This window comes from Poecilia mexicana, unplaced genomic scaffold (assembly GCF_051168715.1).
Source record: "Poecilia mexicana isolate PSO_F unplaced genomic scaffold, ASM5116871v1 scaffold_2, whole genome shotgun sequence".
Classification (NCBI taxonomy): domain Eukaryota; kingdom Metazoa; phylum Chordata; class Actinopteri; order Cyprinodontiformes; family Poeciliidae; genus Poecilia; species Poecilia mexicana.
In genome coordinates this window covers 54,997,438-55,024,739 of record NW_028263371.1, presented here as the reverse complement: position 1 = coordinate 55,024,739, position 27,302 = coordinate 54,997,438, and the positions used below count along the sequence as shown (strand labels likewise).

Genomic DNA, 27,302 nt, shown 5'->3' with positions numbered 1-27,302 from the left:
AACAAAACACTTTGGCCTTTCCAGCAGCCATTGTATGGTGCATACAGCAAACCAAACATATTGACTGGACTTTGCTAGGGTTGTAACAGATGGAATTCTGTATGGGTTGCTAGGTAACAGGTGGAATTCTGTATGGGTTGCTAGGTGACAGGTGGAATTATGTATGGGTTGCTACGTGACAGGTGGAATTCTGTGTGGGTTGCTAGGTAACAGGTGGAATTCTGTGTGGGTTGCTAGGTAACAGGTGGAATTCTGTGTGGTTGCTAGGTAACGGGGCAGTGCCTTCTGATTTGTTATCTTCTGGAGGTTTTTGAAACGACTCATTTTCCAGCCACTATTGCTAAAAAGCAGCTGAGTGTTTTTTTAAGTGCTTAGAATATTTTTAGAGGCAGAAGAAACACAAATGGAAGCATAAAAACATGCAAAAAGAAAATTTTGCATCACAGTTCCCCTTTAAATGAAAATCTTCAAAAACAATATTAAAACAAAATAAAGTATACTTTTACAAGCTAAAAAGCCACTATTCAGACGTAAGGTAAACTATTAAGTAAAAAACCTTCAAGCTTAATTTACTGACAGGACAGTGTAATTATTGCTGTGTGACAGGAAACAAAAAATCACCTGTAGCTCCACCATTTTCAGAGTGTCAGGCGGCGTACTCAGGGCCATCTCTGAAATCTTCTCAAACTCTTTGCAGAGCCTGTCAGTTAGAAAAGATCCGTTATTCTGGTGGAAGTGTCTGATACCAGAAACATCACTGCTTCAAATTCTCTAAAAATTCATATTAAGGAATTACTGACTTGAAACTAACTCATGTCTTGCTTAAAAGTTACTTGTAAGTTACTTTTGTTTAATTCCCAGTGTACTAAGATGTTTCCACTAGAAACTAGACCAACTATATTTGGTAATATTTGGTGTTTAAAGACAAAGGATGAAGCAGGAAAGCAGTGAAGCCCTTCAAGAAACCTTTCATTGATTTCCTGATGATCTTGTAACATCTGCATAGCCAGTTTCTCCTTGAGCTCCAGCGCACGTTCGGCCAGAGAGCTGAGGAGTTTCTGGGACTGGACCTCAAACATGCCGAGTCGCACCACCTGAAGTCCAAAGTATGATTAATCAGTTCTCAAAGACCAGAGTAAATCTCTAGACAGATAAATTGACAATTATACATTTTGTTAGCTTTTCTAAAAAGTTTTAAAGCTACATTTTTCAAATGATGGACATGAAAATCACACTCTGTTGCCTAAAGTATTGGATCACCACACATTATACACACATGACCTTTAACGTAATCACATTTTAAATATTAAGCCTATGTTGCTTCAGTTCTTCTAAGAAATGTGTCTAGAATGATTAGAAGTTTGTTTTTGGGAATATTTGACCATTAGTTTAGGACATCATTGTTGAGGTCAGACACTGATGTCGGACAATAATAAATAATAAAGCCATGAAGATTTAAAAGCATTAATGTCTCTTTCCGGGTCCCTCAGAAGGAGAAAATCTTTGATTGTACTTAAAATCTAGAAAATGACTAATCAAATTTAAAATCACTATCCAAAGTCACATCAACGTGTTTTGACAGCAAAGAGACAAAAATGTGGAAAAAAGGACAAAGAGGACCAGAGAGACCATCAGTGTGGTTGACCCTGATGAAAATTATTCTATCTTACTGCGATTAAGGCATTAATCAACTTGATCAGTTAAATATAGGCTGGATAAAATAAATTTGGTGTGAGTGGTAGGTAGATCTGGACATCATCAGCATAACAGAGAATATTTTTAATTTTTAGAAATCCCATTGGTAAGAAATATAACAAAAAGACTGGGCCTAAGTGTGTTTTCAGCTCTGATAGTCTGGTAGGCAAAACTGCAACATTTGTTACATTTTCATTTGCTGCAGTTCCTCGCCTGTGGGAGCGCTGCACCAAAAAAAAAAAAAAACAACAAAAAAAAAAAACACTGGAGGAAATGACACAAAAACCTCTGAAGAAGACACTGAGCACAACTTCCTGCTTCAATAAATGCAAAGAAAAATAGAGTAACATCAGATTTTAGTGCTTGTAGGACTTCTCTTTTGTCTTAGGTAAAAACAAAAAAAACCCCGAGCCATTTCGCCCTCTAACACTAACCTCTAACACTGGTCTAATGCATTTGTTTTGGTTGTATTTACCCAGAATGCCCTGTGGTGTAGTCCACCTCGTGCTTTTGGAGCGGTCTCTGGTCCGCTTGCCGTTCACATATGCATTTGAAACGCACCACAGTTAATTTCAGCCAAGCCAATACCAAGGTTTATAGGTGGACTAGAGTTTGTGTTTTTGGTCCAATTAGCATTCACACCTCCTAAAACAAACTGGACTTTATAGAATTAAAGCAGACCAAACAGGTGCATCGTTTAATCCGCTTTGGCATCCTTTGGGGAACCTAAGTGTGTTTGGGGATGCCAAAGGTGAGAAGTGCCATCACTGAGTAGATATTCACCTAACTCAATTGACAATTTTTAAAAAGACACAGTAGATAAACTTTGACTTGCTGCAAACAGGACGACTGATGCCAGTGATGTACTGAGTAAAAGGCGGCTCATGTTCCAGGTCTTACTTTGGATGATGTGTACTGAATCTCATCAGCAAGCTCCTGGTAGTAGATGGCCTCCTCCTTGATTTCCTGGAAGGATTTCGGCTGACTGAGGAAATTCTGGACCTTCTCCTCCGCCTCCTTGGACACCAGCATGGCGTACTTGTCGAACAGGTGGACGTGCTCTTTGGGGCTTTCCGTCTCAGCCCAGAACGCCCGGCGTACTTCCTCCTGCTGGGCCTCGATGATCTCTGGAAGGATGATGGGTCTCAAGGTTTTCCCAACATTGGATTCTTCCTGAAAGAAATTGGGGAAGAACTCAGGCTAGACTCAAACTGTCCCCTGACATCAATAGGTAGGACTGGACAATAAATCAATCACATATATAACGCTAGACACATGATCAATATGATGTATGAACTGTTTGTGTGAGTAACAAGGTTCTGGTGACTGGCAGAGGAAGTACATGTAACAACACCTGGGCTACATATCCGTCTTAGCAAGCAGATAAAAGCGACATTAGCTAAGCTCATTTTTGCTAGTTCAGTATTAAGTACTATAGTAAATATCACTGATATTCATCTTAGTATTACAGAGGTGTAATACTATAAAAAATGTGATCAAATTGCAATGTACTTACACTGTTTATAAGTTAGATGGGAACAAGGCTAATTCTAGGCTTGTGGCTTTATTGTTGTCATAGCAACTCCATAGCAACTGCTTGCCAAGATGGCTGTCAGTTACAAAGTTCACAGAAGTGCAAAGACACATGAGAACTATATAGATCAATAGATAATAAATCTGATAGAATATTTAGTAATTTCACTGAACTCCGATCCAGAACCGCACGGCATTCTGGGGGATGTAGGTACAGGACAGGCTTTAGCTGCTAAACCTCTCCCGGCTAGCTAAGCTGGTGGAATCAACTCATTCACTCGCTCTTTGGTTGCCTAGCAACAACCTGTTGCATAACTTGCACAGCAGCAGTTTTATGTTTTTTAACTGTGCCTTATAACTTCTTAAAAATATATTTAAAAAAAACAACGGGACGGAGTAAAAACAGCAGATAAAATGGGAAAGGTCCCACCACCAGTTTGGAGGTACTTTGGATATTTAAAACAGAAATAAATAAAATATTTTCTAAAATAGAAATCACTTTACATGTTGGAGAAACTAAAAAAAAACAAAACAAACTGTATACATTCTCTGGACAAATGTAAATATTGTTCATCAATTTGTCTTTTTTTTTTGTCGGAATTGTCTATGACAAAATGAAAAATGAAAAATAAATAAATAAATATAAAATGAATAATTATCTATAATGAAATGCTTATATCATCCAGCTCCAGTATGTAAAAACTAACCACCATATCAGGTTTTACTGACCCGGCTTTGTGGTTTTATTCTTACCCATTCGGGGAACAGGGTGGATTCGACCCGTGGAATATCGCTGGTGGAACTGAGCATGAGCTCAAACACGCTGATGAACGCCTCCTCGTACGTCGCGAAGTCCGGCTCAAACTTGATTTCAGTGTCTTCCAAGACCAGATGCAGAATAAAGCCTGATGTGCCTCTGGCTCTGTCTGAATGCTGAGTGACAGACGGCAGGAATTAAAACTAAATTCACCAGCTTCATTTATTCTTTAGATTAAAGAATCTAAAGATAAAAAGTTAAATTGTACCATATTTATAGAAATGAGTTTTGTGTAGTCGCTCAATGAGTTGAGCGTCAGTTTCTGCAGATGCAGCGTCATCAGAGATGCTGCAGAGTTTAAGAAAGACTCGAGTTTTCCTTTCTTGCTCAGAGAAACCAGCAGATTTTGCACACAGAAAATCTTGTGCACGTCAGAAAGCCAACTAAAAAAAATCAAACAAAAAAATACATGTTAATCATTTAAAATTGTGCATCAAACATGCAAACATTCAAACTCAGAAATTTACGTGTTATTTTTAAATTACTGATTACTCTCAAAAACTCAAAAATTTGCAAGAAAAATTGAATTTTCCACAAAAACAAACACATTTTAATTTAAACTTTTTCTGAGTTTCAAATGTCAAAAATGTTCGATGTTTGAAACTCTGAAAACTGAAATTCCCAAGGTTTTTTCGTAGAAACTTTCTGAGATTATTCTAAAAATGTCTAATTCTTTTTGCAAATTTAAAACCTTTCAAACACAGAAATGTTCAAGTTTTTCTTTTGGAAAATTTCTGAGATTAATCTCAAAGAATCTGAAAAGTCAAAAATTTGTAAGAAAAAGCGGAATCTCAGAAATTTTCTAGAAATCCTTGGAAATTTCTGTGAAAAGGTAAAGGGGCTGATTGATGTAATTTGGCAAAGTACTTACACTGTTTATAAGCTAGATGAACTTATAAACAGTTGGCAGTATGCAGGTGAAAAATAAAATCACAATTAAGCACAAAGCGACCTAAAGAGCCGCATGAGAATCCACGGCGGGCCGGATGGGGCCACATACGGGGTAAACATGGAGCTCTGCTGCGTTCTTCCTTGTGTTTGAAATGATTTATTTCACTGCTGCTGGATGAGTTATTATCTAACTTTGTGTCAGTCTTGCTTACTTTTCCAGGAGGAAATTTTTGGAGAACTCAATGTGTTTAGCAACAACCTGCTGAAACTCAGAGAGCTCCATGAACTTCTTATTGAAGCAGATCGCTGCCACGTCGATCAGTCGGATGTCTCTGAAAGCAGATTGGTGAAGAAAAGGCTGATTACACAGAGTCTGCTGCACCAGAGCCGCCATGATCGGTGGAAGCAGTGGCATGCTGAGGCAGTGGCTCCAACACAAAACCTGCTAGATTTTGTGTTACTTTTTAAGAAAACTGCGGTTCATTTAGACAAAAACACCACTGTTTAGAGTTTGAAACTCACATAGATAACTGTGTGAGGAGACATTACATGAATATCTGCATCCTGTTTGCTTCTGCTGTACCTACTTGTACAAGTCGTACCACAGAAGCACCACTTGCAGCAAAGGGCGGGTGACGCAGTGAAGGTTTAGGCTGATCTTCCTCCTCGCCTGGATAAATGATCGATTCCACGGCTTCGGCACGACTTTCATCCTGACATCAGAGGGACGGTCGAGAAAATACGTTTACTTTCATGCAAATATCACCACATTTCTAATGTTTTCAGTTTATTCTTGTTGTTTGAATGCAACAGAAAGCAGTCAAGGTCAAGCTATGTAGCATTTTGCAAGTGTGGTGGAAAATTTTAAGGTTACTATGATTATTAACTAAATCAGTTCATAACAGTATTATGATTCTTTTGTGACACACGTGCTCATGAGAATATCTTCTGAGCTACTTCTCGGGCCAATGAAATTATTTCTTCTATGCATCCTTATGATGTGCTTGACTCCCCTAGTGAAAGAAGATACGTGTGCTGACTATCTGTTCTGTAACCAAGTAGATTATCAAACTATGTGACAGGAATGAAACTCTCCCTACAAAACTGTAAGCTGTTCTGCTCAAGGCTCTTTCTCCTGACTGCCATCAGTGAGCAGAGATTCGAATAAACACTGATTAAGAATATATTCTTTCTCTGGTTCTTTGGCTCTTGAAACAGTTTTTCCTCACTTTGCACAACATAATCTAAGCTAAATATTTCACTTTCTTGCTCAGTATTTAGATACAAACTAAATATCTGATTAGCATCTTAGGAGGTTGAAGGGACTGACTCCAGTCTGTGAGAGGGCAGCTCCTCCTCGGCTCCCGCCTCCTTTCCACTCTGATCATGGAGGGTTTTGGTTACTGCAGTCAAACACAGCAGACATTAAATCACTACTTAAAAACAAAATCATGATTTTTCTTAATGGATTATAATCAAAACACATTCAGCCATTCATCCAGATTCATCCATATGAATCTGAGAGGATCAACGAACCCCTGTCATTCATTTACATTATTTCTGGAAATAATTGGGTTCGTACGGATTGCAGCCCTGATGCTCTGCAGATATTCTGCCTTGGTCTCGTCATCCAGCTCCTCCAGCAATGTGCTCAGGCGCCTCAGCTTGGAGGGGATCAGCGCATGGATGTTGTCCATCCAGGAGTCCTGCAGACGCGCCAGGTTCACCAGGCCGATGCCCCTCTGGATGTAGTAGTTAAACATCTGGCAGGACACAACGCAGCGTTCAGGAGCACACAGTGAACTTAGGAAGAGTTAGTTTACATGTTTGTTCATTGAGAATAAAAATAACTCAAAAAATATCTAAACCTGTCGCAATAATTCAATAAATCGTATGATAGATTAAAACAAGCTTAATAATTTTCATTTTGATGATTTATATCAGAAATTGGAAGACAAAAACAGATGCAGTCGGTCTCAATTACACTGCAAAAACACAAAATCTGACCTTTTTTTGGTCTGGTTTCTAGTGCAAATGAAAGAAGACAAAACTGACTTAAGTAACTTTTCAGCAAAATATAAGGGCTATTTTAAATAAGTAACTCCTTAATATTGGAAAGATGTCTTTCCCTTGTTATTAATGAAACAAGGAAATTTAACTGGCAGATTATTAACTGAAATAATTTGCCAGTTAAATTGACACGTTTATATCGATTTATGTCTTCTCTCCATTATTCTGCCTGAAAATGGTCTCAAAACAACGTCATTATTTATCTGGGACAATTTATCGTCCAGAAAATGTGTTATATCCAAAGTAAGCAGCTTTAATGACAATGCTCCTTGACACACTATTGGCTGATGTTTATAAATCAGCCAATCCAGGAGAAGCACTTTCCTTCATGCTGATTGGCTGAAGAGCAGAGATAAGGAAAACTGCAGATGTTAGCTTCGGTATTTTTTCCACTGATGGCACAAGCAGAGCAGGTACACTGATATATTTGTATATTTAAACACACACATATATATATATACATATATATATATATATATGTGTGTGTGTGTGTGCGTTTGTTTGTAATACCTTGTGGGGACGATTTTCCTGACATATACTACGTTGTGGGGACCAATCGCTCCTCGTGGGGACCGGAGCCTGGTCCCTACGAGGGGAAACCCTGTTTTTGGGTCAGGGGTCAGAGTTAGGGCTAAGGTATGAATTGAGTTTTGGTTGGTTAGGGTTAGGTATGTGATGGTTAAGGTTAGGAAAAGGGTAAAGGTAAAATGAATGGAAGTCAATGGAAAGTCCCCACAAAGATAGCAACACAAACGTGTGTGTGTGTGTGTGTGTGTGTGTGTGTGTGTGTGTGTGTGTGTGTGTGTGTGTGTGTACTGTATTTTCTTCACTATAAGGCGCACCTAAAAACCTTCAATTTCCTCAAAAGCCGACAGTGCGCCATATTGAGCCACAACAGGTCTAGCAACTACAGTAAGCAGCTGCCAACTACATTTTCGCCCGTAGAAGAAGAAGAAGCGCGCGGTGCATGCTGGGATAGTTGTCAGAACGCTGGTTTGTTAATAAAGTTTGACTGACCTATCTACCTACCGACCGTCTAGAATCAGGTTGTCTGCAGGTCATTTAGTACCACGTTCTGCGTGAACGGAGAAGGGTGACCATCGTCCGGCCACGCCCTGGCCCAGTGAGTCGGACTGTTTTGTTGGCATTCCCGTTAGTGCAGCTCCATCTAGTGGATGCATAGCGTAACTCCAGCCTCTACTGTAGCATCTATTCTATGCGCCTTATAATCCGGTGCGCCTTATATTGAGGAAAATACGGTGTGTACACACACACACACACACACACACACACACACACACACACACACACACACACACACACATATATATATTTTTTTTACCAATTCACGTTTGGCATCATCTGTAAATCTGAAGGATCCAGTTTCTGTGGAGCCGCTCTCAGCAACCCGCTGGCTGAAATCAGACAACATGATTTAATTATTGGCATATTTAACAAACTGGAGGTGTGATTAACTTGTTATATACTAGAAATGCAATGGAAGAGGATTAGGGCCACTGAAAAAATTTAATTTGACTTTTTTTTCCTCAGATTTAGAATTGCTTAAATTGTTTCTGCACCATCAAGCAAACACAGTCTTTAAACAAAAATCTACCAAATGCATTTGGGGCTTTCAGTTTTGTATAAAGTGCAGATTTACAAACCCTATAAGAAGGAAGGAATAGCTAGGTGATAAGTTTCATTTGCTAACTACTTAACTGACATACACCCAAGAATATTTGGAAATTTATTTGGATTTTGACAGAATTAGAATTCTGAGATTAAAGTCTGAATTCTGAGGAAAAAGTCAAAATTTCCCAAAAAAAATTAGAGAAAAAGGAATCAGAGATTAAAGTTGGAATCTAGAGGAAAAAAGTCAAAATTCTGAGAAATAATCATTCTGAGAGTAAAATACTAATTCTAAAATTAAATGTGGAATTCTGGGGAAAAAAATTAATTCTGAGATTAAAGTTAGAATTCTGAGAAAAAAAATCAAAATTCTGAGAAAAATACATTCAGAGAAAAATAAATTTGAGATGCAAGTCGGAATATAGACAGAAAAATTTAATTCTGAGAAAAAGTGAAAATCCTGAAAGAAAACAGAGAATTTTGAAATAAAAATCAGAAATCTTAGAAAAATTTCACCATTACATTATCCATCATAATAAAAATATTCTTATTCGTTATAATCCTCCTCCGTAGTATGGAGTAGAAATAATCGGAGATCTTTTTATGGGAGTCTGATGAAAGCTCACCCCAAAGTTTCCACGACACTTTCTGTCAGTTTCCGGTCCTGCTCCCTCTGATCCGCCCGGTTCGCCCTGGAGCTGCGCAGCCTCATCGGTAAAGGTTTGTGGTAAAGCCCAATTAAAGCTTTGCTGGTGGTTCCGCTGGGTCTGCTGTCAGCTCCATCTCCTGCAGCCAAACAGTGTAGCTAAATGCACCAACAATCTCATACGAAGCTAGAGAAATTATAATCATATTTTATTTACCTTCCGGAGGTGCTGCTTCGGTCGTTTCATTCGTGCCTTCAAACAGGGAAAATGAAGGCTTTGCTTCAATCCACGGCTCCTGGCTGCCGGACTAAGCAACGAATATTAGTGAATAACTTTTCTTTTTTTTTAATTAATACAGCAAATTACAAAAACATAGCAAAGATATGTAATATTGGGACATAAAAATAACGTCAAACTGCTTGTTTAGCGTCAGAATCGCATGAACTTGGGGAAAAAAAACATTTTCTTAATAATTCAGTTTTCTCCCACTTACTTGTACATCTGGAGCATGTACATAAACATCTGGGTTATCTGCAAAATCAGGTTTCTTCCTTTTTAAACTCATTGTTTAAGTTAAAAACTTTCTGCGATCAACAGAAACATTTATTCCGTTGCCAGGGCGGTTGCTAGGCGACGCGGAAACACCTGAGCGCAGCGGGGACTGAGATTTATGAGCACAGATGCATTTCTCCCACTGATAAACGGCTTTTTAAAACCTTTTCTGTACTTCTTTATAAAAGAAAAAATAAATAAAACGGAACCTCACTTCTATCGGAACCATCTGGGTCGATTTAAGATAAATTGTGAAGCCAAAAGGTGCCTGATTGCATTATAACAACGACGTAAGAGAAACTTGACTCCACTTCAAACGTTCCTGTTTACATTGCCCCCATATTTAGATTGATCGTTTCCGTTCTGTTATTTAGCGAATGCAATAAAAAACACTTCTGTTTTTAAAAATACTTTATTGGTCTGTTTTAATATTCTAATTTTAAATATCCTGTTTTCATTCAATGTAAGTTTTTTAATAGGTGATGGAGTTACTGAAATAAATATTTTAAATTTTTGTGGGTCTGTATGTATAAAAAGAGTACAACAAAAAGAGACAACACGTATCGTGGAGGCGGAAAAAATTCACCCAAAAACAGAAAATTTGAGATTAAATTCGAAAAATTTTTAAATGAAAAAAAAAGTATCAAAAGTTGAACAATTTTTACTCCTGTAAATGTTCTGACTTTCAACTACACTTTTTCTAGAACATTTCTTGAGATTAATCTCAAATTTTCTGTTATTTTTTGGTGAAAATTTACTCCTTTTTCCTGTCTACAATGGCTCTAATAGGAGGAGTAAATTTCCACCAATAAACTAAAAACAGTGATTGTCAGAAGTTTGAGAAAAATGTGGAAGTTTCTAAAGCTAAACATTTGCAAGAAAAAAATGTGGAATTGAAATTAATCACAAAATCAGTTTTTTCTTGCAAATATTCAACTTTTCTTTTTTTGTTTTGAAAAGTGTTTTTCATATATTTTCTGGAGGTTAATGTCAAATTTCTGAATGTTTTTTCAGCAGGAGTTTGTTTTAAGGTTCCATCTATCAGTCTCATTCAACCTCGTAGTAAAAATATCACTCATATTTTTAAATTGTAACAAATTTTTATTTCATGAACTTTAACATGAAGAGTCATAATTTCACAGTAAAAACAAATAATACCACAGTGTGTCTGTTTGAATAGGTTTATTTTTAATAAATATCTGAAAACAAAATTCAGTTTTACTTCACCAACAAACTTGGAAACAATCCTCCTTTGTAACTTAAAAATAACAGAAAGACTTTAAAAGAAATTAGTGCATAAATTTCTCAGAGAAATCCTAAAATGATTCATGGTATTTATTATGAGTCAGTTGTTAGCCTCAAAGCTGACGTCTTCAACCAATAAATGTGACTGTTTAAATAAAATTTAATTTTGGAACTTTATAATGTAAAAATGTGTTAAAGTGAAACACTTGGATGACAGAAATTATTCAACAAGAAATGCGGTTTGTGGGAAAACTAGAGAAAAAGAGAACATGTTTAAAAACTTTCTAAAACATTAAAAGCTCTCGGCTCCTCCTGTGATTCGCTCTCAGTTTTCTACCCAAAACTTCAGAAAAACGACCTGACTGCATGGACACTTTCTAAAATTCAGCAAATATTTTGAAATTTCCTCAATTTAAAATGATTCTCTTGACTTCAGTACAACAAATATTTTCATTTTTAAGTTGTTTCTCATTTGGATTATTTCCAACTCCAGCACAGATGAAGTGAAAAAACAAATTGTTTTGGCCTCTGTGGAATGAATCAGCATTTTTTAAATATATTTTCAATAAAACCATACAAATAGCTTTATCATTACAGCCCACGCTGCTCATAATACAGAACAAAATATTTGCACATTCGCTTGGCGCCGCAACATTCAGGGAAGAGACAACGTCACCTCAACAGAGTTTCAAAATAAGAGTTTTAGAAGCTGCTGGAAAAGAGTCACTTCCTCTAAAAGTGACTCTGCCTCATCGATCTCGACAGTCCAGGTATTGTAAGTTCAAACCTTAAAAAGACAGAAAAATAAAATGTCATTATGGACCAAAATAGGTTTATTCCACAAGCAGGTTTCAGTAGAGCAACCAAACCATCAATCAGGGCACAGCAGAGGGAGAATGTTATAAAATTATGGGAACTAAATCTAAAAATATTCAAAATATTGTAAGATATTTTCATCCAGGTTCAAGTTAGTTGTACCTTGTTATATCTTTGTTTAAAAAGAAAACAAAAGAGTAAGGAGTACATTTCAGCAAAAAACCTTTTGAGATTAATCTAAAATTTTTAGAAAAACTGTTAGAAATTTCTGACCTCCAAAAGTTGAAAAATTGCAAAAAGTAAAAATCAGAAATTTTAAGATTAATCTCAGAACGTTTCTAGAAAAAAAACTTTGAGTTTGAAGAGTCAAACATTTGCTAGAAAAATCTCAGAAAGTGAGATTAATATCCGAATTATTCTAGAAAACAACTTGAAAATTTCCAACTCAGAAATTTACAAATTTTTCTAGATAATTTCTGAGATCAATCTAAAAATTTCTGATGTTTTTCCATTAACTTTTTAAACTCAGACATGTTAGTATTTTTCTCGAAAATTTGAGATTAGTCTGAAAATTTCAGAAAATTTTCCAGCTAAATTTTTTACTTTTGAAACAGAAATTTCCAAGTTTTTCCTAAAATATTTCTGAGTTTACTGGTGGAAATTGATTTTATTTAAATACACTTTTCTTAATTCTTTTCTATTGTAATCCAAAACCGGTAACAGAAGGAGAAATTAACCTCCTAATTTCAGTTTTAGGATAAATTTTGCAATAGAAACTACAGTATATGACAATATTGTATGTTTTTCTGTTGATGCAACATGTGAGCAACAAAAAGAGATGAATTTTGCTCCGTACCAGTCCGAGGCGCCTTTGACTAGATCGATCTGTGAGAGATCCAACATCAACTGTTGAAAACAGCAGAATATTAAACTCCAGTGTTTCAAAATGCAAAACCAAAGAAAGATTTTAAGCCATTAGGTTATGAATTAATTATTTGTAAACCAAATCCAAAGTACCATTCCAATGTCTGTTCTCTCCCTTTTTCGGAACATCTTGTTATTTTTGACAGACACGTCCAACTGCCTGGTTTGAGCGTCTTCCAGCGACACGTCAAACTCAAACCTACATTAAAAAAAAGGAGAAACTTCATGATTTTCTGTTTCGGATTATTAATCTGTGCTTCACAGGATGACTGAGTTGTCTTACTTTTCTTCAAAAACAGGCTTGACTGTCTTCCTCTTGACGTGCGTCTTCTTGCGGTGTCTCCAGGAGTTGTCTGGGAGGAGATATATGCGGACGTAGGAGTCCGTGCCACTGTCGCTGCAGGGAAACAGGTTTCTGCAGGGAAACATTTCAGTTTTCAAATCCTGAGGGTTTGTATCGACTCTCTACCCAAGACAGATGTCAAAACAAGCAATGGATGTCGCTCTGTTCCGACATCCGTCATGGCGCCTCAACGTGATCAGGTGCAAAAGGTCAATAATACCAATAAATGATGTTGATGCTGGAGAATCATAAAAGGATGAATTCTGTAACAAACCTGCAGGCATGAACCAGGACCATGAGTTTGTTCCTCATGGTAGCGTAGCGAACAGTCAGGTTGATCTCCCCAAACGAGCCCTGATGGTCCCTGATGGCCCTGCAAGGGTTAAAACACAACAAAAAGTTACGTTTTCACAGCTTCCTACATCAAGAGGAAAAGGAAACTTCTGCCAAAATCTCTCATATTTCCTAGGAAAACAAGTTTTTTGAGTTTGAAAATTTGCTAAGAAAAGTTCAGAAATATTTAAATCAATCTCAGAATTTTCCATGTTTTTTTCTAGAAAATCAAAAAGTCAACAATTTTTGACTTTTTATAATTTTGACATTTGGAGCTTCGGTCTGTTGAAACTCAAAAAATTTCCAAAAGTGAAAAATGTCTGAGATTAAAAAAAAAAAAAAAAGAATAAATAAATAAATAAATAAATAAATAAAATTGGAAATTTCTGAATTTCATAAATCTCAAAGTTGCTAAAAAAGTCTGAAATTTTTGAGAAAAATCTTTAAAAATTTCTGACTTTTGGAAATTTCCAAATTGTGAACATTTTTGACTTTTCAAACTCAGAAATCTCCTTGTTTTTTCTAGGAAATTTCATCTCAAAGTCTCTGTGTTTTGGCAGAAATGTAACTTTTTCCTATCTAATGTGCTGTCATACCACAGTACCCAGCCGGTACCAGGCCGGTACCAGGTCAGAACCCGGCCGGCATTACAGGTTTCAGGAGGAGAAAAACGTCTCCACTCACTGTGGAAAGGACGCTCCGTCTGTGAGGTCGAAGCGCGACGAGGCGATGGAGTTCTCCGACAGCAGGCTGTGGGAATCGTACCGACGCATGTTTGGGTTGGAGGGTTTGCTGGTTTCAGAAGCCAGGAAGGAGTTGCGCCGCGGCTGAGGTGAAGCTGCCTTGTTCGTCCCGTCCAGCGGGACTCCCGGCAGACCCGGAGAGGAAGCCACAGGCGCGCCGCTGGAGGGAACCGGTGTGGCGGCCGCAGTGGTGGCGGCGGCGGCAGAGGCAGCAGGTGTGGCAGCCGCAGCGTTTCCTCCTGCTTTCACCTGCCGGTTCTGCTGTTTGACGTTTGATGGAGAACTGACGGGGATTTTAGGCGGTGGCCGTTCCTCGGTAAGAATCTGTGATCAGTTAAACATCTTTATTTGTTTTTGCATTTTAACATTCTGGTTTTTCAGCAGTTGATTTTGGATCTGTCCCAGATGGATCGAGTCACAGGCGCCTCAGACGAAGATTTATCTCTTTATTACAGAAAAACATACATCACTGTCCTATAATACTGTTTCTTTTGCAAAGACTGAGGGTGTATTTAATCTATGTTCTTGAGATGATGTTAATTTCTCCTCCTATTTCAAAATTTAATTATGACGGTACACATTGCTGGTAGAAAAAAAATTAATTAATTTTGAATTTTTTTTTAAGTCAAAATTGTGCTAGAAAAAAGCTCAGACATTTAGAGATTAATCTAAGAAATGTTCTTATATTTTTTTGGAAATTTATGACTTCAAAAAGTAAAGGAATTCCAAAAAAAACAACTGAAATTTTGATTTTGAAAAGTCTAAAATTTGCCAAAAAAAAAAAAAATTCAGAATTTTTTTTTCTAGAAAAAAAAGGAACTTCCTGATATTGAAATGTCAAAAAAATTGCTGGAAGAAAATTAATTTTGAGTTTAATCTCAGCAGTTTTCTATAATTGTTTTTACATTTCTGAGTTTGAAAAGTCAAACATTTGCTAAAACAAAATCAGATTTTTTTTAGATTAAAAATCAGAAATATCTGAGTGCCAAAAGTAGAAAATTGCTAGAAAAATAAATTTCTGGAAAAAACAGAAAAAACTCACTCTGAGAGTGACCTTCAGTTTGATCTGGCTGTCGGGTCCGGAGCGCTCCAGCGGGAAGTTCTGGTCCAGACACATGGAGGAGATGTTGAAGAGGCGAAGAATGGGAATGTTGAGAGAACCGAGGACAGATTTCTTCTCGTGGTCTTTGACCTAAACCAAGCAGGAATGCAAGTTATCAATTAATAAGTTAAATTAAATTGGTTGATCTTTTCAATAAACTGATCATTTTCCTATGTGCTAAACAAACAAACAAAAAACAAACTTGTTTTTAGGTTAATGTCTGAAATTTCAGAGGAAAAAACCCCGGAAATTTACGAGTTTCAACATTTGAAAATTTTTGACTTCTGGAAATTTTCAGAATTTGAAAAGTCGAAAATGTTTTATAAAAAAAACAAACAGAAATTTTGAGATTGATATCAGAAATATCAATTTCAAAAGTCAGAAATTTTCAGCTTTTAGAAATTTTCAAAGTTTTAAAAGTCTAAAATTTTTGACTTTAGGAAATTTTATGAGTTTAAAAAGTGGAAAATATATTAGAAAAAAACCTTTGAAATCTTGAAAATCAGAAATTTTTAAGGCAAAAAAACCCCAAACAAACTTGAAAATCTTGTGTGTTTCAAAAGTTGAAAATTTTAGACTTCTGAAACGCAGAAGTCTAAAATTCTGTGTTTTTTCCTATTTTTTCCTAAAGAATTTCTGAGATTTTTTGGTGGAAATTTACTCTTTTTCTCCCCCTATCTACAATGGCCTTAATATGCCAATGTAACCTTTTCCTCTTAATAAAACCGATTTTTTTATATTTATTTAATTTGTGTTTGATGATCTCAAATATTTAAGTGGGACAAAACAAACAAAAACAGCAGAACTCTGCAGGTAAGTAAATTTCCCCAGCATGCCAGCAGCTCTGGGTGTTTCCTGACTGACCTGAAGCGTGAGCTGCTGAGTTTTTACGTTCTGCACAAAGAAGTTGAAGCCCTGCTCCCACACTGGGTTTTTACTCGTATATGCAACCTGTAAAACACAGTGGCAGGTTGGAAAACAATTAAACACCAACAGCCAACATAAAACATTGATAAGTGATAAGTTAACTAGAAAATGTGTGCCGATTCCTACTTTGCTCTTCTGAACATCCTTATCAAGAGTAAATTCCACGTAGGAGTTGGGGCCCACATTCTTCTTGGTGAGCTGAAAACAAACCAGACAAGAAGTCGGTAAATTCCCCAGCGCAGCCACGCCTCCCAACGCCAGGCATTTACTCCAAAGATCATCCCTCTGGAACGCTGCTGCCGGTTGAATTTCATTTTTAACATTCCAGAAAAATCAAAAAAATTATGTTTGAAGTCCCTGTTTTGTCCAGCAGAGGGCGCTCAGCGGCTACTGCAGGTGTTACAAACATATGGACCAATAAAAACTGCAGGTGTGTGTCTGGTGAAAATGTTTTTTTCTTCATTCACCAAAGTTCCTGCAGTGGATCAAAAGTTATCAGAAGTTACTCAGGTAAGAGTAACTGATCAATTTAATAATTACATCATCAGATGGACTAAAATATAAAGCAATGTGAAAAATGTTGGCATTTTAAAAGGTCAAAATGAAAATAATTTATATAAATAACTTCATTAGAAAAAAAAACATTTTTCTTTCAACATAAAATTAGTAAACTTCAACAAAAACTGCAGGTGTGCATCTTTGGTAAATTTTTGGTTAAAGCATGTTTGTTTTCATTCGCTGAAGCAAAAGTAAGAAGTACTAGATGTTGGAAAAATAAAATTTTTCCAACAAAAACAAATAAATACTTCCTGAGTATTGTATAAAATGAAATGGAAAAATGGAACATACAAAAGAAATCTTCAATCTTGTAACTCTACAGAATAATAGATTTTTTTGTAGCTGTTTCCACCCAGAAAACAGCTAAAAATAGACTGAACTCCCTCCAGATCAGCTGATTAAATACCAAGCAAACAGGAAAAACCAGCTGTGCGCAGCGGGACCAACGCAGACACTATCTGATCTGGCCGAGCCGTTGGGCCAAAGATCACAACGCCGAGGTCAAATCCCGCTTCGAAGGGTTGACCCCACGACCTCTGGCACAAAATACTGTAAAGTTTTCAGATAATTCACCGAGAAGAGAGGCACTCCTTCAACCTGCGTGACTAAGGCTCACTTCATTATGAGGTGGAGCGTAACCATGGCAACACAGGTAAAAACAAGAGAAAGCCAGCAGCATTTTCAGTCGTGTTTGATACAAACTATGTAAAGAGTGTTTTAAACAGTTTGTAAAGAATATTCAGACTTCAAATATTTTGGAGTCTGCTAATAAAAATAAAATGGCAAATAATTATATTCCCTACAATCCCCAAAATATTTACTTCACCTTTAAATCAGAGTTTCTAACAACGACTGAGGCCAGGTTAACAAAAAAAAGTTAATTAGAACAGTCAAAATATTACAAGAATAAACTAGCATGATAAAAATGTATAAAAAGAACTCTGAATAAAATGATAAAAAAGGCATCATGTTACAAGAATAAATTTGTAAGACAAAAAAAGTCATAATACGAGAAAAAAAAGTGAAAATAATACAGGAATAAAGTGGTACGACAAAATGTATAATTTAAAGTCAGAATGCTATGAGAAAAGTCATAATATTACAAGGAGTTGCAAACAAAAATCATAATACAAGAAAAAAAGTCATAAAAACATAACTAATCAAAATATGAGTATAAAGTCGAAATTATACAAGGATAAACTCCAATTACAAGAAAAAACATCAACAGTAAGATAAAGAATTAGTAATTTTATGAAAACTTTTACAACAATATATAAAAATTTAAATGAGGAATGTTGAGCATTTTATGAAGTTACACTTTTGTGTCAATTTTACAAATAAGGAAATACTTTATCTTTGAACACATCAGCATTAAATTATAATCAGTAGCAAAACTCAAACGACTGAGTTTATCGAGTTATTTCTGTCAGATCTTAATAACTCTATTAAATCTTTTATGTCATAAAAACGACTTTTTTTTTCTCATAATTTAACAACTTTTTCTGGAAGTACTGCATCTTTATTCTGTTAATTTTATTAATTTATTCTCGTAACTTCCATTAATCCAAACCATTAATACTAAGTTTTCTGATCTAAACTGAACTGAAACCTTTTTCAGGCTAGTTCAGGCTAACATGGGCACTTGATCAGGGCGTCAACGTCTGGGGGGCGCCAAAAGATGTTTTTTTTTTTTTTTTCCTAAGTCCAGTCCTGGCTGACACGTACAACAGAAACACACAGAAGAATGAGATGAAGCTTTGGTCCTACCCGTGCCTCTTTGCTGTGTTTGCCATGTTTGTGATGTACGGTTAACTCCTTTTGGTCTTTCTGCAGACAACATAAAAAAACCCTGTAAAAACTCAACTTATTGTCATAAATCATTGGAAGATGAACAGAATCAGATCCAGGCGTCTTACTGGAAGGTTGGAAGCGTTGTCCAGATAAACAGCGAGCATCGCGCAGGACAGGCCGGCGCTGGACTGGGAAAAAGACGGGACGTTACTCACAGCCCTGATCTTACAGAGTGAGCCCTAATCTGACAGAAATGTCCCTGCCAGGCTGCCGTACCTCGTTCAGCAGAGAGGATTCGGTTCTCAGGGCGAGCCACTGCAGCTTCAGGTGAATCTCTCCGCTATCAATCCCTTCCAGAGTAAACCACTTCAACAACACGAGCGGTGGTTAAAAGAAACAAAGTTTAAAATTTAACCTTTGGATTGTTGCACTGCAAAAAAGTTTTATATTTGGTCTACAAATAACTCTTCAGTAAAATATAAGCTTGTTTTAAGTTCATAATTGATGCCAAATGTGTCATTTTTGATAACATTTTTTAATATTTAGGAGCTAGACAAAAAAAATACTTGGTAAGATTTTGTATTTTTGCAGTGTACCAACTATTCTGGATTTTCTCACCTGATCCATTTCTTTCTCCCGTTTCACTTCTCCAAAATCCAGGTTATATCTAAAGCACAGACATATTTATTTATTTCGAACATGATAGAAGTATAAAATCACACACATGAACAAGGAATGCAAAAGACACATATTTCTGTACCACAATAATCCTAATATTGATTCTTCTTCCTGGTTTATTCTGAATTCTGTAGAAGGAACCTTGGAATTACGGGTTCCTGAAGATTTCTGTCGACAGTTCAACTCTGGTCGCTTTTATAGTTATTCATAGCCAAAACCAGACTCTTATGTGGCATGACAACATGAGTCATGAAAACCTACATGCCACGTAACCATGGCAACACATGCAAAAATTAAATCAGGGCCAGGATTTAAATACACACGTCGCATTAACCGCCTGCTTCGCTTTTGTTCCACACCACCGAGGTCAAGAAAATTTAACAGATGTCTTACTGTAATCTTAATCACAAAATATCCATGTTGAGAACAAGGAGGTGTTTCTACAAATATGCTAATGTTACAAACCAGGGGTGTCCAAAGTGGGTCCTGGAGGCCCGGCATCCTGCGTGTTTTAGTTCTCTCCCTGGTTTAACACACCTGGATCCAATGATGGCTCATTAGAGGCCTAAGAAGACCAATGACTTGCTGAGGAGGCTGTCACTACCACCAGGGAGAGAAATAAAACATGCAGGATGCCGGGCCTCCAGGACCCACTTTGGGCCCCCCATTTATAAACGTATCCAGAGACACACTTCTGTAGACTGGCTCTTACTTTCCCAGAAAATCATCTTTATCTCTGTCCTCGTCAAACAGCTCTATCTCCAGCTCCTGTCCAGGCGCCTCGTGAACAACAAACTGCAAAGAAAAGGTTTTTCTGTTCAGAATTTCAGAGACTGTAAGGTTGAGTAAATTTTTCAAGAAAGAAATGTGTGATTGTAATTAAGCTTTAGATCCCAATGGGCGGAGAGGTGAGCAAAGGAGTGTGGGTGGCCGTTTAACAAAGCGCACACAAAAAGGAAAATGCTAATTAGTCGTGTACATTTCAGTACAGATGGAATGATGGCATAATACCTCAAAAAACCATCAGATGAGACATTTTGCTACCAACCTCATAAACCTCATTCCATTTCGGAGACAGGTTTTCTTTGATGGTTCTTGTTTTGAAGTGTCGGTTGCCGACTCGGAGCGTGACGTACGGGTCCGACTTGCCTTTCATCATGCCCATCATGTAGGTGTCCTTGGCCACCAGGTCCTTGGCCTCCAACACGTGGACCCTGACCACGCCCTGTAGGGGGCATCAGTCAGGAGCTTTCACATCAGAACTTTTTGGATTAAACTTCTGTCCTCCAAACTTCAGATTAACACATAAGCAGAACCTTCAAGATAATTCTCAATCAAATTAAAATGGTTTTTATCCGTTTACTGCCAAATTACATCAATCAGACACTCCAGTTTTTCATGATCTCACCATCTTGAAAATTTACACACAATCAACAGATCCCTTAACTTTTTGACATTAGAGCATAATTGTGAGTTTATTGCAAAATTTATCAAAAACATTGGGTATAAATGATGTTGACTCCCACCTGCAGGTGGCAGTATATCTTCTACTATACTGCCATACTTGATTTTAAATTATAGTCTTATAATCTCATAATTCAGGTACATAATTATGAGATTATGAACCCAAGAAATCTGAAATCCAGATTTCTCAATCTGAAATCTGAGAATTCAGATTTTTTTCCTCAGAATGCAGTTTCATTCTCAGAATTAAAAATTTTTCTTAATTCTGATTTTATTCTTTGAAATTCAGATTTTTTTTCTCTCAGAATTCTGATTGTTTTCAGAAAATCCTGACTTTTTTCTCAAAGTCAGATTTTTTCCTATTTTCTCAGTGGCCCCAATTCTCTTCCATAGTGATCGATGAGACAAGTAAGAAAAAGTCACATTTACTGCATACATAAGCATAATTATTGCAAAACTTCTTACAGATATTTCTAAATTAACACCACAATCAGTGATTCTGGTTGCATATATATATATATATATATATATAGAAACGATCGCAAAATCCTGGGGGGACTGATCAATGTGAGGAGATGTTCAATATTTTGTATTAAGAGGTACTTATTGAATGAGGATACAGTCATTTATTAATATTTTATCAGTTTCTGATTGGATTTTATCAATGCATTCTGGGACAATCAGTCCTTTGAGGAAATTCAGAGTCTAGACGAGTTTGACAGATTTAAAGTGTCAGTCGCTCTTCAGGTTTTATCTCATACACACCCTAGGAAGAGGAAATCTCATCTCGTCTACTTTGAGTTGGTCAATCAGAGGAATGCACATGCGGTTTGGCAAAACCATGAGGGACGCAATGATGTCCATAATGGCCTCCTCAGACAGGGAGCTGGAAAGAGGACAGATCAGATTAAAGAGGATGTCTAAACCTCAACAGGTGTGAGTGAATAAGAAGACTCCATCAGTCAGACCTAAATGCAGGACTGTCCAACAAATTGGTCATGCCGGTCCAGTTGATCTGCAGAGTCTGAGGATGAAAACATGAGTTCTGATCTTACAGCTGCTGCTTTACTAGTCAGATAAATATGTGTGTGTGGACTTACAGGGCGGCGAATGAAGAAAAAGGTGACTCCTCCCACCAGCGGCGCCTGACTAATCAAAGGCTCCAAGATGACTCTGAGCATTCCTTGGAACTGGAAGAGTCAGGAGAGTTTTACAGCAGCAGTCAACAGAAACAGGAGAAGCAGAAATGAAACATGAACACCAACCTTCAGTCCTTTAATGCCAACTGTGATGGCTGCGTTCACATCCGCGTCGATGTCCACATCACTGTCGTAACTGTGCAGGAAAACGCAGCTGATTAGACATTACAGAGCTCACTGTGAATCTAAATTAAGTTTAATTTCACTGACTCGATGTTCATGTCCAGAATCACTTCCCTCTGATCCACTTCATGGGTGTATGCTCTCATCCCAGTGATCCTGAGAGGCTGAACGACGTCAAAAAGAGACAAAAACAGGAGGCACAAATTCATCTCCAGCTAAGTTTAGTGTGCATGTTAAAAGCTAGAAATCCACCAATCCAATATTGACATCTGTATCAGTCCCTGTATTGAAAAACAACCTATTCTTATCAGTGGCAATGTACCTGATCCATATGGGCAGATCTGTTTAGTCTGATGCTACACTTTATTATTTATTCCACATCACATTTATAATTCCTAGTTGGTGTTTCTGAACCATTTGAAAGGTTTATTGCAGTTTATTTTTTACATGTTTGATCAAGGTAGTCAACCTATCATTTATGTCTGTTTCAGTTTCTTTTATAATTTAATTAGCATTGGCTGTTATACTCCTAATTATTCTTGACTTAAAGTTAGAGTTGTGATATTTTTACATGTTTGACCAAAAGTCCTGGACTGATACAGAGTTCTCAAATAAATGCATAATTCATAACTTTCATATTTGTGTTTAACACCTTAAGTCAATTCAGCTCTGTGTTTCTGTACTGGATCGGTATCGGCCGACACTAAACAGTATCGGAAGTAAGAAATGAGGATCGGTGCATCTGTATCAAAAACAAAGTACACCTTTTTTCAGTTCTGGGGTTTAACATGTAGAAAAATTATAAAATAATATTTTTCATAGGTTCTAAAAATATTTCAAGTAACACAGCACAGATTCCAAATTCTGATAGTTTGTGATAAAAACATGAGAAAATCTTATCTACTTTGTTTCATTCTTGAACAAAATAAAAGCAGTAAATGCTTCCTTGTTCACCTGAACAACAGACAGGACTAGAGACGCAGCAGTGAACGGACAGAGTAGATTTTACTTGTTGAGAAAGTAGCAGCATCAGAGTCAGGGGCTTAAAACAAGCTAACCTACTTTAAAATGGCGGACATTACTGACAACCTTGAGCGTCATCATCAGACAACAGTACAGACGTCCTTACACTATAATACCGACCCCAAAGCTGTAATGATTCGTCGAATGACTCAAGAACCTTGAGGATAAAATTCCTCGAGGCAAATTATCCAGGTCGAAGCTTCGTTAAATTATCTTCTACCATTTAGCGCGCTGTGTTCCGGTCGGACCATTATTTGCGTTGCACAAAGCTCTCACTTCCGCCAACGAGCCGTTGACTATTGCTAAATGCTATTAGCAGCTACGGAGGACAAAGAGAAGGACGGAAAGAGATGCCGCCAAGAAAGAGACAAAAAGTGTCAAAATTATGGCATGACTATAAGTTAAGTATAAATATTTAAAAAATATAGTTCAGAGTCTGCGCTGCAAAACGGAATTGACATTTCACAATAACGCGTCCTCGACGCTGCAACAACTCAGCTGGAAACGTCCACTTTTGTGGCTGCTAAAAGGTAACGTTTTATTTTTATTTTATTTTTTTTAATATGTGATTGTTAGTACATAATCTGGCATACATACATATACATGTACAAGAAAATACATTTTTACCAATACAACATGTACTTGCTTATTAAGAAGAATAACAATGTAAAAATATTTGTTTTAAAAATGTTTTTTTATGCTTCAAACTTGAGACTAAAGGTAATATTTAAATTGTATTTATTTTAGGCAATACAATTTAAATACAAGAAACAAAATAGGTTTTTTAACCAGCATTTTCATGAATTTTTTACTGGCCTATATTTTTCTTTTCTTTTTTGTGCTAGTACTGAAGTAAAAAAGGAGATACAACTACTTGTTCTGTTGGCAGATTATTTCACTTATAAGAAGACATCGTTTCCATGTTTTAAGTTAAATAATCTCCCATCAAAATTAAGGAGTTATTGTCTTTAAAAAACCTCTTATCTTGCTCAAAAGTTACTTGTAGTTAGTTTTTGTCTTATTTCAAGTGTACCAAGATATTTGCACTGGAAACTAGACAAAAATACTTGGTAAGATTTTGTGTTTTTGCGGAATACGGGTGGACGTTTATCGGATCGATTATAATAAATCTTTTTAAAATGTATTTATCAATGTGATCAATTTCAATAAACAATGCATGAAAAATGTCAGTATTATCAGGATTGTAATTTTTGATATAATTTCCACTGTTCATTCAAGGTAGGTATATAAATATAAAAAATATGATTAAATGCAGTTAGTATGTGTGGTTTACTGACAGCAGTATTTGTTTTAAAGTCAGAATTTGCAGGCATAGCCATACATTTACCTAAAAAACAAGTAATAATAGTTGTTACCATTACTGTTATTGTTATTACAATAGTACCACAGAGTTTTGTGATAAAACTTTTAAGTCAATATTGCAAAGCCCTACTTTTCACATGATTTAAAGTTAAACTTTCAGCAGAAAAAGAGAAAGAAGTGATAACCAGGTGCAAAGTAGTTAAGTTAGCTGCCATTCAATTCAAAGTCAATCTGAAGTGTGTTTTATACATGAAACTCTAAAATCAGAGTTTTATGTGCTTTTTTCTTACGTTAAGTTTTATGTACTTTCTTTTTTACGTCAAGTTTAAACTTGTTTATGAATCAGACTCACTTTGTGTCCGAAGTGGATCTTGGTAAACTTGAACATTTTGAGCGCAGAGTTGGACATCCTGACGGTCTGCTGGATGTTTTCTCTCAGAAGTTTCTCCATGTACATCCCGAAGAAGGGCCAAGCCTGCTCCAGCACCTGATCACATGACCAACCCAAAGCACAACCAATCAGAACCAGTGGTTCCACAACAGCCAGCTCAACAGAAGAACCCAACAAATACAGCGGAGGATAACTTTACTGTGAGCAGGACCGTACCTTGTTCACCCACTGAACTTTCTCAACGTCGGTGAAGTGAACCTTTAGACGAAGCAAATAAAAGAGTTATAAAGTGATTTGTGATCAAATCTGGGAGGAAAACAGTTAATGCAGAAGTAATGCTGGATTAAACAATAAATCTGTGAGTAAACTAATTAAAAGATATTCAATTTTCCATCCTGTAATTAAAAATCATGCATATTAAAAGCACGTTGGTTTGGTGGTTTTAAGGCCTCTTTGAAGCAGCAACACTGGAAATAAACTAACAAATTCTGATTTTTTTCCAAATTGATTTCTAGTCTCAGATAGTGAAAGTCAAAATTCTTAGAAAGTCAGAATTTGGACAAAAAGTTTTCTGAGGAAAAATAATCCCAATTTGGATTAAAAAAAATTCTGAATTTGGACAGCAAAAAGTCAAAACTCTGAAATTAAAGTCAGAATTTGGAGAAGAAGAGTCTGAATTCTGCAATGGTGTGTTACGGCCACTGTAGATAGAAAAAAGGAGTAAAATTCTGCCAAAATAGCTCAGAAATTGAGATTAATTTCAGAAATTTTCTAGAAAAAGTGAAAAATTCTGATCTCAAAAGATTGTGGTTTTGTGAAAAAACCCTCAGAAATGTTTTAATTAATCTCAGAAATCTTCTGGAAAAAGTTTGGAAATTTCAGAGTTTCAAAAGTCAGAAATCCGAGTTTCAACGTTTAAAAGTCAGAAATTTCCATATTTTTTTCTGGAAGAATCTCAAAATTTTCTTGCAAATTTTTGATTGAGCAATTTCTAAACATGGAGCTCAGAAATTTTCATGTTTTCTATTATATTCCTGATATCAATCTAAGAATTTCTGACTTGGTGTCAGAAATGTACTCTTTTTTTTTTTAATCTTTTCTCTACAATGTAGAATTTCTACATTGTAGAATTTGGAGTAAAAAGTCAGATTTAATTGTTTTTCCAGTGGCTCCAGTCCTGCTCTGTATCTTATGTGTCAGAAACAAACTGTGCTCTGCAGGTGGATACTGTGTTTTGACTTTAAAACCAGTAAGCATTTTGCTACAATCCACTGATAAACCCCATAATGTGATCACACACACATTCCTCCGACACTGAAACAAGTTTTGTTCTTCTCCAGTTGCATGAGTCACTGTTTCTGGGTGTGGTGCAGTTAAATGTGCAGAGGTAAAACTCCTGCAACAAAACTGAACACCAATCCGTGGGTCAGGCTCATGGTTGCTCATGCAAATAAAGAACAAAAACAACATTCATGGAGTCCTGAACTTGTGTTTTTTTTTTTTTACTACATTTGTGCATTAAATGAGTGAAAAACACAATTCCTGACATGCAGAATGTCAGGAATGTTGCTCCCAGCTTGGAAAGTCAAACCATCTGCTGACACTAAACCTCTAAAGTTATGAAAATTAGATTCCTCCTCACCCATGAAGCCATCTGTAAGGTGTTCTTCAGCTCGCTGCTGATAATATGCGACTCGTTATCCACTAAATCGATCGCAGAATCGATCCGGACGTCCTTCCACCGCCGGTTCTTCTGCCACCAGGTGAACATGAGCATGCAGAGCAGGATCCAGCTGATGCTGAGGCCCAGGTACCCGGTCAGGTACACCGGGTAGAAGACCGCCACGGCTCGGCCGAAGTAAATCACGAACTCCATCAAAATGTGGTTGACAGCGGACGGCGTCAGGCTCTCCGTGCCGCCTGGCTGCGTCTGCGCGGCGGATGCCATTTCACCAAAAGATCCGCTCAGAAAGCGTTCAGGTTCGGAGTCTGGACAGATTTATGCGCTGGAGACTGGATGACAGCATGAAGTGTTGCCTCACTCCGCAGGAGAACCTCCCTCAGCCTCAAAACTTCCGTGTTTTTAACTGACGAAAAGCAAGGTGTAGACACACCTGCGGAGCGACACACCTGGAAAAACCGGATTCCGGTTAAAAAACAATGAAAAACCCAACAAACCTTCACTGATCATTAACTTAAGAAGTTATATAAAAAGATTCTAGGAACGAAACTGTGTTGACGTGGATGTAAGTGGGCGCCTTTGGAGGATTTATTGCAAAATGAAACAGAAATAATCCATTGAAGGATTTCTCCAATAAAAAAAAGTGTGGCCTGCAGGTGGCGCCAAAGAAGGATAATTGGTCCAGTTTCTCTTATTATTCTGTTTTATATCCATATTATTTACTTTTGCTTTCTTTGTGCTATTTCAGCCATCAGAAACATTCATGTAATTAAGGACATTACATATATAACTTTTGGTTTGAAT

General features: G+C 36.8%; 2 protein-coding genes across 2 annotated transcripts in view; both read right to left on the bottom strand.

The window, feature by feature from the left end:
• dnah7 (dynein, axonemal, heavy chain 7) overlaps positions 1–9,847 on the bottom strand; it is an 83,494-nt gene extending 73,647 nt beyond the window's left edge. The window contains exons 1-13 of the mRNA XM_014996066.2: positions 9,776–9,847; positions 9,499–9,589; positions 9,262–9,421; positions 8,349–8,421; positions 6,519–6,699; positions 6,267–6,339; positions 5,524–5,649; positions 5,149–5,268; positions 4,254–4,428; positions 3,982–4,161; positions 2,596–2,868; positions 967–1,094; positions 622–700 (exon numbers count right to left, since the gene is read on the bottom strand). Coding sequence (XP_014851552.2) covers positions 622–700; positions 967–1,094; positions 2,596–2,868; positions 3,982–4,161; positions 4,254–4,428; positions 5,149–5,268; positions 5,524–5,649; positions 6,267–6,339; positions 6,519–6,699; positions 8,349–8,421; positions 9,262–9,421; positions 9,499–9,589; positions 9,776–9,847 — 1,731 coding nt within the window. The remainder of the gene's footprint in view (positions 1–621; positions 701–966; positions 1,095–2,595; positions 2,869–3,981; positions 4,162–4,253; positions 4,429–5,148; positions 5,269–5,523; positions 5,650–6,266; positions 6,340–6,518; positions 6,700–8,348; positions 8,422–9,261; positions 9,422–9,498; positions 9,590–9,775) is intronic.
• Positions 9,848–11,001: 1,154 nt separating this feature from the next.
• esyt3 (extended synaptotagmin-like protein 3) lies at positions 11,002–26,892 on the bottom strand. Its single transcript, XM_014996073.2, has 23 exons — positions 26,460–26,892; positions 25,034–25,075; positions 24,779–24,913; positions 22,168–22,244; positions 22,024–22,093; positions 21,859–21,948; positions 21,727–21,782; positions 21,524–21,644; positions 20,343–20,519; positions 20,007–20,089; positions 19,235–19,283; positions 18,893–18,982; positions 18,742–18,804; positions 18,593–18,652; positions 16,394–16,465; positions 16,205–16,291; positions 15,281–15,430; positions 14,180–14,562; positions 13,437–13,535; positions 13,103–13,234; positions 12,913–13,018; positions 12,752–12,801; positions 11,002–11,866 (listed from the first exon to the last, which is right to left on the bottom strand). The coding sequence occupies exons 1-23, from the start codon at positions 26,763–26,765 to the stop codon at positions 11,812–11,814; spliced, it is 2,553 nt and encodes an 850-aa protein (XP_014851559.2). The 5' UTR covers positions 26,766–26,892; the 3' UTR covers positions 11,002–11,811.
• Between the last annotated feature and the right edge of the window lie 410 nt (positions 26,893–27,302).

What these genes read in the sequence shown, in the direction of transcription:
- esyt3 (XM_014996073.2), bottom strand. Translation starts at nt 26,765, where the DNA reads ATGGCATCCGCCGCGCAGACGCAGCCAGGCGGCACGGAGAGCCTGACG. An exon ending in TTGGCATTAAAGGACTGAAG is followed by an intron (nt 21,949 to 22,023) that starts GTTGGTGTTCAT and finishes TGACTCTTCCAG; the next exon opens with TTCCAAGGAATGCTCAGAGT. An exon ending in AAGCCTGTTTTTGAAGAAAA is followed by an intron (nt 13,019 to 13,102) that starts GTAAGACAACTC and finishes TTTTTAATGTAG; the next exon opens with GTTTGAGTTTGACGTGTCGC.